Source organism: Ctenocephalides felis, unplaced genomic scaffold (assembly GCF_003426905.1).
Source record: "Ctenocephalides felis isolate EL2017-DRISC unplaced genomic scaffold, ASM342690v1 CF-g0.4_SCAFFOLD_01886, whole genome shotgun sequence".
In the NCBI taxonomy this organism is placed as follows: domain Eukaryota; kingdom Metazoa; phylum Arthropoda; class Insecta; order Siphonaptera; family Pulicidae; genus Ctenocephalides; species Ctenocephalides felis.
Window position 1 is genome coordinate 103,907,751 of NW_020538040.1, and position 13,023 is coordinate 103,920,773.

The following is a 13,023-nucleotide window of genomic DNA, read 5'->3' on the forward strand; positions in this document are numbered from 1 at the left end:
TTCCAGTCACGTTTTAGGGCGCACGGATCAACCGATTTGAATTTTCAAAAAACATTCGATTCCTATTGATAGGGAAAAGAGCTGATTAGTTTTTGGCAAAGGCAGGTCCAGCCGTTTCGGAGATACGGAGCAAAGAGTGCAGAAATAGAAATCGAATTTTTGAGAGAACGCAGTATCTGATTTGAATGCTCTAAAAGCATTCAATTAGTAATGATTGGGAGAAGTGCTTATTAGTTTTTGGCAAAGGCAGGCCCAGCCATTTCGAAGATATGGAGCTAAATATGTAAAAAATGGCAGTTTTTGAGAGAACTAAGCGTCCGATTTAAATGATTCAAAGAACTTTCTGCTTGTCTTAACAAAATAATTGATTTTGGAAAAAAATTTTGTTCAATTTTTTTTTTTTTTTTTTTTTTTTTTTTTTTTTTTAGTTTTATCAAAATATTTCAGATTTTATTTTTAATTCTGGCTATAGTTCTAATATACTTTACAAATATTTTCAACTCTGCAATTCAGTTTATATAATTCTCATAAATATTAGACATGTTACAATATTTATAATATCTATTATTTGAAACATTCAGTATTCCTCGAACATTTCGGTACGGGAAGTTCCAGCAATTTGCCTTAAGGCACGATGCCATAAATGCCTCAAGACAGAATTCCACTTACAGCTAGTTTAATTTTGTTCTGTATGAGTGCTAACCGTCACTACATACCCCCATTTTTTGTATTTTCTAATAAAAGATTGAAAATCTTATGATGAATGCTCCAGCTGAGAGTATCGGTGCGGCTCAACCAAAAGGGGATAATTAGTGTTTTTTTTTGCAATATCTAAGAATATTCGTCAAACACAAATGTGCAGATAATCCATAGTGTGGAGTTGACTACATATGTGTTCAATGCTGCTGGTTATTTTGAATGTCCGGTACTAGGTGCCACTTCGTAAAATCACATTTTTATTACCAAAGTTTGATTGATAGTATTAATTATGTTTAGCAAAGATTGCGTTTTTGTTAATTTAGTTTGATTTCTAACTTTGTTATCTAACATAAGTCATAATTTTTACACATCATTTCGTAAAATATTTTTTGATTCATTTATAAATAACCTTAGGTGTTCGGCACTCGGGGACTTCCCCCTAATCATATGCATATATTTAAACCCCCTACTCTGACGGTAAATGTAAAATTTCAATTCCTGGCCACAAAACATTGTAAAATCAATTGTACGAGAATATATAATTCATAGATAAGGAAATGATCTAAATCATATAAGCTTGTAATACCTAAGAGTAAAAAATTATATGTAACACCCTCAATGTATGAAATACATTAAATAATAAAATACATACTTCTAAATTGAAGTTGATGAACCCCTGCAATTAAGCTTGGATTTGTTTCATAGTAACAATTTCTGTTTTCTCAAAAATAAGTTTTGTAAATGATTATATGTTCCAAGTGCCTATAACAAATTCAACGCCGTTTTCCCTAAACTCTATCGCAATCGCAATATTCAGCGTGTTATTTCAAAAACATCAACGTAACGTTCGGTACATCTGTTCGTCGTCGCAATCACGAAGCGTTGAGGACAATGCTGATCCGCGAAGTGAATCTATTATTTACATCGTCCTCATTGTACGTCGCGTATCCTCTTGTCGTCGTCGGGTTCGTCTTCTCGTGGGGGTTTGTGTATCTGTGAATTACATCACCTAATAATACTTATATCGTACGTGATGTCATACGAACGTGATAAATTATGAACAGACGAGCACATTCTTAACTCGGCGGCAGTAGCATTTATGATCGCATTATTATTGCCGGCGCGTAGCTACTACTAGGTGTTCGAGCGTGTCATGTGCTCGAGTACATTTTGCATGGATTGATTGACGACTAATTAAGGAAATAGGAATCGTACATATGTTGGGGGAATTTAGAAAAGTTCCATTTAGTACTGCTAGCAAGGGGGGATCAATATTATTTATAGAATCATGTTCTGTACACGCAGTTGTGAATTACATACTGTGATCATAACAAATATTAGGGTCTGTGCCTATAGTGAATTTTTCAAAATTGAGATATGGACTAGCGATGTTTATGGATCTTTATGTATCTAAAGAAGCTTAGTTGTCTTATGTATGTTCAAATTATCTCACCTCATCACTCGACGTTTTTTAAAAATTGAAAGACATTTGATTGTTCAATTTTTAACTTCCATAGAGTAAGTTTAAACAATCTCAAAAAATATGTGTGGGTCTGTATGTGGAGATATATTTTTCGTCAACAATTTTGAGAACACGGATCAACCAATTTGAATGAATAAAAAAAATGGATTTCAATTGATCGAAAAACGTGCTGATTAGTTTTTGGAAAAGGCAGTCTCAGCCGTTACGAATATACTCCACAAAAGGTACCAAAAATGGTAATTAAGATTTTGAGAGAACGAAGCGTCCGATTTAAATAATTCAAAATTATTTTTCAAACAGTCACGTAGCGCGTTTGTTTAAAAAACAAATTTAAAAAAAAATTAAAATACAAAAACAATCATTTTTTTCAAAAACGTCTTTTTTGTCAAAAATTCTCAAATATAATATTTTCAAAGCTTTCACAAATGTTTAAAACTTTTAAAAGTTATCTTACAATTAGATTAAGTTAGCCGTTGTCTAGTCGTAAGAACATGCAGTCACAAGTTTTAAGTTCGATTCCATTCTCTGCCAGCGTGATATAAAGTAGTATACCAGACTTATTTGACATGATAGGTCTCAAATATGATAAAATATTGGTTTTTGTGCATTCAATCTGCACAGCACTATTAGATATATGTTTAGGTATAATCTCGACAGAAAGGAGAATAGTTGGCCTCTAGGTTCCCTTCTTGAATAACACTAAATTAACATCAGCTAACTACACTAACTAATAACAGCTTAAAATAAACTTATTGTTCGATATCACTGCAAAGTTGTCTTAGTTTACAAATATATTTTATTTAATTATGATTGCGTAAGTCAGGGCATAAAGTTCTAATTTGAATTTGAGCAATTATATTGTGAAACCCAAACGAATTATATCACAATAACAACTCGTATCAAACAAACAATTATCTGACTATGTTCAGTGAAATCTTTCTTTGCTGTTTTTCAAGAATTTGATACCTGATCCTTTTTATCCCGTAGGCGGGATAAAATGAGACGGCCATGGGGCAAACAAGTCCAATAATTATCATTTAAAGGGAGTTTTCGATGTAATAGCATTATTCAACCAATGCAAAATATAAATTTCATGACTACATTTTTTACAGATATAACACTGTATATAACTTTGATCTGGAATTTTGTCAGAAATATTAACAAGCAGAGTTCGAATAACTATTCATTTATTTCTTGTATTTTTTTTAACTTAATTTATTAACTTCCCGTAGGGTAAATTATAGTAATCGCAAAAAATCGAAAATGAAAATTTTTATATATCTTTACGTTTCAGAGGTTTCTGAACATTTTGGCATACCTCAGAAAAAATAGATGTATGTGTGTGTGTGTGTGTGTGTGTGTGTGTGTGCGTAGTATGTATGTGTGTGCGGATACAAATTTTCGTCGACGATTTCGGGAACACGGATAAAGCAATTTGAATAATTTAAAAAACATTCGATCCGTATTGATAAGGAGACGTGCTGATTAGTTTTTGGCGGAGGTAGGTCTAGCCGTTCCGAAGATATGGGGCAAAAAGTGCCAAAAACGGTACCTCAGTTTTTAATAGAACGAAGCGTCCGATTTTAATAATTCGATGCATTTTACTTGTATTGACAAGATGAAGATTTGATCAAATTTTTATAAGGGCAGGTTTAGCGGTTTCGAAGATATAACAGAAAAAGTAAAAAAAAATGCCATTTGGCGGTCAAAAATGATCATTACACATATGCACATCAAATTATCAGATATTTTATAGAGATTTTAACAATAGGTATAAATTTTGTTTTCATTCCTATGAGTTCCGTACCAATGTTTACCCGTTAGACAGCGACGCGGCGCTTACGCGCTTTATATTTTGTCTCTATGCATTTAAAGCAGTACGATTGCTTTGAAAAAAAGTTCAGATCTTCCAACATATCTCAAAATAAAGAAAACATTTTTTTTCAAAAAAAAGATTTAAAAAAAAAAAAATTAAATAATTTTTTTTTCAATTTTTTTTTTTCAAAAAAAGTTATTTTTTGTCAAATTTATAGTTTCTCAAAATCTTATTTTTCGAAGTAATTTTTTTTCAAAAATGTTAATCGTTTTTAAAAAAATAATAATTTTTGGTACGGGAAGTTCCAGCAATTTGCCTTAAGGCACGATGCCCTAATTGCCTTAAGACAGAATTCCACTTACAGCTAGTTTTTTATTTACTTCGTCGTTCTTTTCAGGGTGAAACAATAAAAATGTGGTTTAAGTGCTATACATTTATTCTATCTAATAATATTTCCATCTCTAGTCTGTTTGAGTTCAAGATATCATTACAATTAATTTAAACCTTTATTTTCCGCGTCGTGCAATTGTATTTAATTAATACTAATTTATTTCAAATGTAATAGAAGATTTTCAGAATATTGTGCTAAATACGTATTTTTTATTATAATTATTATTACTTTACTATTATATTATAATTTGATTATATCAATTAAATTATTATTACATTAATCAAAATATTATTATTAAATCAATATATTACTAAATGCCTTGTTCGTACATGTAAATTACATATTAATATGTCATTACATTTGTATATTTATTTGAATTTAAAGACGATTTATGTTTTTAAGTTGCAATTGAATTAAACATTAGTTTTACTATATATTTGTGAATAAATACTTAAAAGAAAAAATAGCTAAGTCAATGCCGATCTTCTAAAATGTCAGTTGGAGTGATCGTATGTGAATTGACTGAATTTCAAGTTAATTATTTACCACGTGTGAAGACACAGGCGTAAATCGATTCTGTAACAAGGGTCTATAACTCATGAAAAATTTACGCAGCTTATTTAGAAAGGGTACGTTATATAAATGATATTGATTTCAAACAATAATATATTTACTTCATAATAACGTTTGCTAATTAGCCAGTTTTCCTAATATGCTACTCGAAATGAGAAATAGACTCCCAGAAACACACACAAACCCCCATATATATATATATATATATATATATATATATATAAGGTAAATTTTTAAATGTGGCGTTCGCAAAAATGAAAAATTGCCTAGAGAAACAAAGCATTAAAGGTATATGTCAAATTCAAACAAATAAAATCGAACATTCTATGAGGGTAAAGTTCTACCGCCTAAAAATTGTTTAATATTTAGCACAATTAAATTAATAGAAAATGTTTGTCTATTGAATCTTCATTTGGCTTATGATTACTTAACAATTACTGATGTTTTATTATTTTATTAACTTCCCGTAGGGTAAGTTATTGTAATGGGCCGAAAATGGAAATTGAAAATTTTTACATTTCTCGACGTTTTGAAGGTTTCTGAACATTTTGGCATACCTCAGAAAAAATGGATGTCTGTGTGTGTATGTGTGTGTGTGTATGTATGTATGGATACAAATTTCCAGTCACGTTTTCGTGCGCACGGATCAACTGATTTGAATGGTTCAAAAATCATTCGATTCCTATTGATAGAGAAAGGAGCTGATTAGTTTTTAGCAAAGGCAGATCCAGCAGTTACGGAGATATGGAGCAAAGAGTGCAGAAAATAGAAATCAAGCTTTTGAGAGAACGGAGTATCCGATTTGAATGATCTAAAAAATATTCAATTAATAATGATTGGGAGAAGTGTTTATTAGTTTTTAGCAAAGGCAGGCCCAGCCGTTTCGAAGATACGGAGCTAAATGTGCAAAAATCACAGTTTTTGAGAGAACTAAGCGTCCGATTTAAATGATTCAAAGAACTTCCTGCTTGTCTTAACAAAATAATTGATTTTGGAAAAAACAATTTTTTTGTTTCAACTTCTTTTTTTTTTTTTTTCAAAATATTTTTTTTTTGTATATCGAAAATATTTCAGACTTGATTTTTAATTCTGACTATAGTTTTAATATACCTAAAAACAAATAATTTCAACTTTGCAATTTAGTTTATATAATTCTTATAAATATTAGAAAGTGTTACAATATTTATAATGATCTATTTGAAAACATTCAGTATTCCTCGAAGATTTCGTTACGGTACGGGAAGGTCCAGCAATTTGCCTTAAGGCACGATGCCATACACCCCACTAGTTTATTTTAAAATAGGTAAAAAAAAGTCTTTTTTTCACATCATTCGGAAATTCTAAGGCACACTTAAATAAATTATTTTAACACTTTCGACTCGGGAGTCGGACTGCCAGTCGGTACGCTGCGCTCGGAATATTATAGTGCTATACTTATCTCTCAACTCGGAATTTTTTTTTGTATCGGATTTTTTTCAAAATGTGGTTATATTGCTTTTAAATATAGTTATTATGATAATAAAATAAAAAAATTGAAAATTAAAAAAAATTGCACTCAAAACCATGCTATATTGTTTAAAAAATCATTTCTTCACAGATCTTTATTAGAATTATGGGGATCATGAGCTAATAAATTAATTTTGGTATATATTTATTTATAAAATTAATAAATCAATCAATAAATGAATGTAATAGTAAATTAATTTTTAAAAAATTAAATGTAAATTTAGTTTGCGACAAGTCGTCGCGGCATCCGAGCGCAACGGTAAAATGACTATGCCGCCGGAGCGGCGGCATCCGAGTCGAAAGGGTTAAGTTTACAATTCTGTTTCTTCCAAATAATCTTTTATAATATGAGATAAGATCGTTGAATGAATTGATTCAAATTGTGTTTGATTAGGTTTTGTTTATATTTGTTTACATCTTTTGTTAACAACTTTTTTGTACAATAAGGTCACAGCAATAAAAAAATACTAATGATAGAATTTATACTATTTATATTAATCTACTTGAAGATATTTGAAACATTTATTGGTAATCATTGATCAATATTTTTTGATTATTTATTATTTTTATTTCTCAAGTTTCAGCACTTTTCCTTAAGGCACATTGCCATGCACTACCAGTCTTGAAGATTTATTTTCTTTCTTTATATTGAGTATCACGTTTGAATTACTCCATCATTTTGAAAATTATAATTTCAGTATTATATTATTATTCATAAGGTATAGTATTACAATATCAATTAAATACAAAATTATTGAAATTTTCAACTATTCGAATTATTTAACTAAACATTTAGATTTTGAACTGCTTGTGTACTGTGCAAAATTTGGTTTCGTTAATATCGAATATTTCAATATTAAGCTTGCTAAAATTGAATGTACTTTATATAATTCCCGCATTCAAATTGATTCAAATATTCTTTACTTTCGGCTTATTTTTGACGCTAAAAAAATGTATGACTTTGCTATCAGTGAAAAGTTAATTATCACACTACAACAAGGTGCAATATAATATTATTTGCGATATAGTGCTCTAATTTATGTATCTTAAATGTTCATTTGGTCATTAGAACAATATATAAGATGTGTTTAATTTATTAGTTGACATAGTAACATATTCACAATTAAAATTAGAATGTAAAAATAAAATGTATAAATGTATGTATTCATCACTGTAAGCAAAAGTAATTTTACAAAAACTTGAAATTCAGGTTTTACAGATATCACAGAATTTAATTTCAAGACCATATAAATTATAAATCAACATTTTCTTGTTTTTTTTTCGGATTTCATTTTGCTTGTCTAATTATATTTAAGTTCTTCTCTTATGCGCTTCAAAGTTTGTCCTAATCTGTGTTCCATATTTTCTAGATCAGCAATAAGGGATTTAATGGTTTCACTGGCCTTATTATATTTGTTCAATAAACTTTCTTTGGATTGTATTATCATGTTGTGCTTAGTTCTCATCATGTTCAAATCAAATGGCAGCATTTCCGTCGTATATTTTCTGTAATCCTTAATTAATTTTATATTTGTGGGATGTGATCCATAGCTAATCCATAACAACAATTTTATGAATTTCAAATCATATTATATGAAAATTTGTTTGTTTTATTTTTTATTTAGACTCACTGATTCATTTTCTATTATCGATTTTTTTGGGTCGAATTGAGTATTATCATTTGTTTCAGACCGACATTATATGACATTAATCGTCATGTCAGATAATTTTTGTGTATTATTTTTCCGATTAAACATTTCCGAAACATAGAGAAAAACGTAAGTACCCTCGGTTTTTCACAAATACTTACGACTTACGATAGGTACATAAACAGAAACATGATGGGCTCCTCACCAAGGTTATTTCAATTATTTCTAAAATTTCAATTTAATTTAAGGCTCGATGCCATGATACAGATTCATATATTCTGCGTTTGAGAGAGAATAATCAAATGAATGATAAAGCAAGCCAAATCATCTGAAAGATAAGCCATATTATCATTATCCTGTTCACTCAAAATTCAGCTGGCAAATATTTGCATAAACCCGCTGTTTACAATTACTCTGTTTGACCTTAATTACAGTTAATTGGATTTCAAATACATCCAGCTTGACAATATTATGTATATATATATATATATATATATATATATATATATATGTGTGTGTGTGTGTGTGTGAATTTAAGCGACTCAAAATTTGATTTCAAATAAAGTATCAAATGAAGGCCTATCTTATTACAGCAAACAAAGTACTAAAAACACTGTTCGACGGCAAAAGATGAATACTTGATGATTGCTCATCAAATTACCAGATTTTTCATAAAGGTTTTGATAATGTTTTTACTATTAAACTAATATCAGATTTTGTTTTAGTGCCTTAGAAAAATTTAAATTAAAATGATATTAGTTATGACAGTTCTATAAAACTTTGGGAGATTTTGTATAAATTAATTATTCTATCTTGATTTTAAAATTCAAATTTATATAAACTTGTAAGATTTGAGACGTTAGATGTAATATATAAGACTTTATTACTTAAATCGAAAAAGTTTTTTTTCAGGTTTACAACGTGTGTATAGCAGTTACTAACTACTAGATAGGTATTTAGCTTATGATATTAATGATACATTTTATGCATGCAGCACTTTTAAGTATTTTGAAAGATTTTTAAATTTATTTTACAATTTATAAATATTTTTACAAAATGTTTTCAGAAACTTATTTACTTTTAAACTAAATTTCCAAAATATCATTACATATAACAAAAAAAAACGGTTTATAAAACATGATATATTTCAACCGATTTGAATGATTCAAAAAACATTATAATAATGAAAAGACCGGCTGATTTATTTTTGGCAAAGACAGGTCTAACCGTTTCAAACATACGGGGCAAAAAGTCTCAAAAATCATTTAAAAGGCATTTTATTTGTATTGATAGAATGAAAAATTGATGGATGTTTTGTGAGGCAGATCCAGCGGTTTTGGAAATCAAGTAAAAAACTTAAAAACATGCCATTTGGCTATTAAAAATTATTATTAGACATAAGCATATCAAATTATCAAATATTTATTAGACATTTTAATATCAAGTATAAAAATTGTTTCTATTTTTTGGGCCGTATCAAGATTTATAATGTTTAAAGTTCACTTATATAGTTCAAACAAATTTTCTTGACATTCTCGGCGGTATGGATCAACCGACTTGAATGGGTTTCAAAATTTTCGAAAAATTTCAAAACATTTAAAAGTTTAAAATTTCAAAACAACTTAAGTTTTTCTAAAATGTCGATGTATTCAGAATTAGCAAAACATATCAAAAAAGTTAAAAAAAATAAAAAAGAAAACACTGAAAGTTCGAACTTAAAGCACAATGCCATGTCCCACTAGTTTTTTTTTTTTACAATACAGTAGAATCTAGTTAATCCGACCCTCGGTTATCCCAACAGCGAATAATTTTTTGTATATACATACCTACAAGTCACATTTTTGCACGATTAATGCTGCAGTTTAGTATTTGGGCTCGCCCGTAGGTAAGCGGTTAAGAGCGACGGGACTTGTTTCAGAGGTCCCGGGTTCGATACCCACTTCGAGCAGCCTGTTGTCAGGCAGCAGTGACAACGATTTTCACTTGGAAATATAGGTAGCAATATGTTCCCAAGTGAAAATAGCCCTCACCCGGCATTGTAGCACCAATAAAAAGTCAGCCCTATTAGATTAATTCTAATAACAAAAAATCATCAAATATGGATGGATTAACCATTGGGTTACCATCTAAAAAATGCGAAGTAAGGAGAAGTTTCAGCCCAACAGCTCATAGGGCGTATGGTTCTGATTGCTGTTCAATAATAGTCAAAAAGAAGTTTAGTATTTGTATGTAATGTAATTTCTGAAACTATGTATGTACATACATAAGGAGGTGTTAACTTCTTGATAAACACTATTTTTGTTGATATATGCATTTGTTATTTTTAATAATGCACAACATTATTCTTCATACAATATTTAACTTTATTCACAGAACCATACACTACTACTTGATCAAATTAATACATCATTCTTTATTAATAATTTTCTACTTTTTCTAATATTCGTATATCTTCTTTTCAGGTCGGTTGGGTTAAAGCCGATACGAAAGCCATCCAAGCGATCCACGACCACGTGATAACCCACAATCCTCGGGTGTCCGTCTCACACAGCGACCACTCTACATGGAACTTGCACATCCGCGACGTCGCCGAGGAGGACCGCGGCATGTACATGTGTCAGATCAACACGGACCCCATGAAGAGCCAGGTGAGTTATAATAATTATTACATTAGAAATTAGTCAATACAGGAACACAAATTCTTAATTTGTGGCTGCAATCGCTAAGAGAAAACGAGAAAATTTCGTATCGTACTTATTAAATACTGCATTACAGCTGATTAGCTTGTAGTATAGAATTTGCGTGATTATTTAGAAGATGTTTAAATGCAAAGTGCGGATAGGTTTGAGCAACTATTCAAACTATATCTTATTTTCATATAGAAATCATATAAAGTATTATACATAGTTAGAATCTTCTCAAAATTGTTAGTTCTTTTTTCATATATCGCTACTTCGTATTCCACAAGGCGTGGTCTAGAGTCGCAGCCGTAAAATTTCAGGAAAATTGCAAAATCTCAAGAAAATCACATGAACACACATAACGATTTATATATCATTTTATTCGAAATTTTCTTCATCTTTCGTCCAAACAAAGTTTTTTTGTATCTTTTACCGTTTAGCTTGTAGTATAAAATCTGTGTGAATATTCAAATGTTGAAATGCAAAGTACGGTTAGGTTGCACCAACTATTCACACTATTCGTACTACTTTGTATCTTTTACCGTTTAGCTTGTAGTATAAAATCTGTGTGAATATTCAAATGTTGAAATGCAAAGTACGGTTAGGTTGCACCAACTATTCACACTATTCGATACTTCTATAAAGAAACCGTACTAAATATTATACAGAGTTAGAATCTCAATAATATTAGTATTTCTTCCATATATTGAAATTTCGTATTTCAAACGGTTTGACCTATGGGAAGGTTGCGATTCTGAAATTCAAGGAAAATTGGTAAACCTCAACTAAATTATATGAACACACATATCGAATTATATATCAATTTATTCGTTATTTTATTCTGCATCGTTTGTCCCATCACGTTTTCACGTATAATTTACCATTTAGCTTGTAGGATAGAATCTGCGTGATAATTTTTTTGATGTTTCAATGCAAAGTGCCGAAAAGTTTAACTATTCTAACATATTCTATATTATAAATAAACATATATTAGGCAATGGTATAGGATCAATTTTGTAATAGTTCGTTATTGCGTTCCTATATTGTGTGGTACATTTTTTTTTTACATGCGTCTCGCGTTCTTAATTTTATATTAATATTATATTGATTTACTAAATCTTTCAAAGTGAAACAATCACTGATTTTATTTTCTGTGTTTCATACATATAGATGCTGCATACATATAGTAAAATACAAATATAACTTGAAAGATTTGTCTATTGTAAGAAGTTATTATTTTTACATGCCAATTTCCAGTTCAAATTTTATATAATTTATATAATTTGTAAATTTGTATGAGATAAAATTCTTTTACGTCGATTTAATCATTAGCAAAATTTAAACCTATATTTTATAAAATTGTCAATACTATTAGTTATATATTTATATGGATAATAAAACATATCACTCTCTCTACACTTTTGTAGCATGAAACATTATTTAATAAAATAATGCAAACAAGAGTATAGTGTATTTATGTTTAAATAAATATGTATATACATATTATATATATATATATATATATATATATATACAGTAGAACTCCAATTATCCGAACTTCGACTATCCGAATCGCCGATTATCCGAATCACTTTCAGAAAAAAAAATTGTCCAAAAAAAAGTCTAAGTGCGCTATTATTCTTTCACCAGCAAAGCCAGTGTAGGCACATTGTTTGTTTTGATTTGACGGAGATGTTTACAAAACAATGATTTTTATTTCTAAACTTGTACATTTTTTTTTTTAACTCGTTTTTTTTTATTAATTAATAAACAGCAATCAAAATTACATAAAATTTTATAAGCTATTCTGCTATGGTTTAACAACAAAATATATATATATATGTATATAATAAATGAAATAATAATATAAATAATAATGATAATAATAATGATAATAATAATGATAACAGTAATAATAATAAGAATAATAATGAGAATGATAATAGTAATGATAATAATAATAATAATAATAATAATAATAATAATAATAATAAAATAATAATAATAATAATAATAATAATAATAAAATAATAATAATAATAATATTAATAATAATAATAATAATAATAATAAAATAATAGTATCAGGATCACTCCATTGAGTGACCACTTAAAGATAATATATCTACTCGAGTAGATCTATGGGCCAGTTTCTTTTAAGTCTTCTCCTTGGTTTTCAATCTTGTGGTTATGAGTGATGCTTTTGTCCTTGATAACATCTTTAAT

The 13,023-nt window shown here is 29.0% G+C and overlaps 1 protein-coding gene across 1 annotated transcript in view; it reads left to right on the forward strand.

Annotated features, from left to right (window-relative positions):
* Positions 1-13,023, forward strand: part of LOC113375624 (lachesin-like) — a 312,938-nt gene that overhangs the window by 115,322 nt on the left and 184,593 nt on the right. Inside the window, exon 3 of the mRNA XM_026615555.1 lies at positions 10,580-10,765. Within this exon, the coding sequence (XP_026471340.1) occupies positions 10,580-10,765 (186 nt within the window). The remainder of the gene's footprint in view (positions 1-10,579; positions 10,766-13,023) is intronic.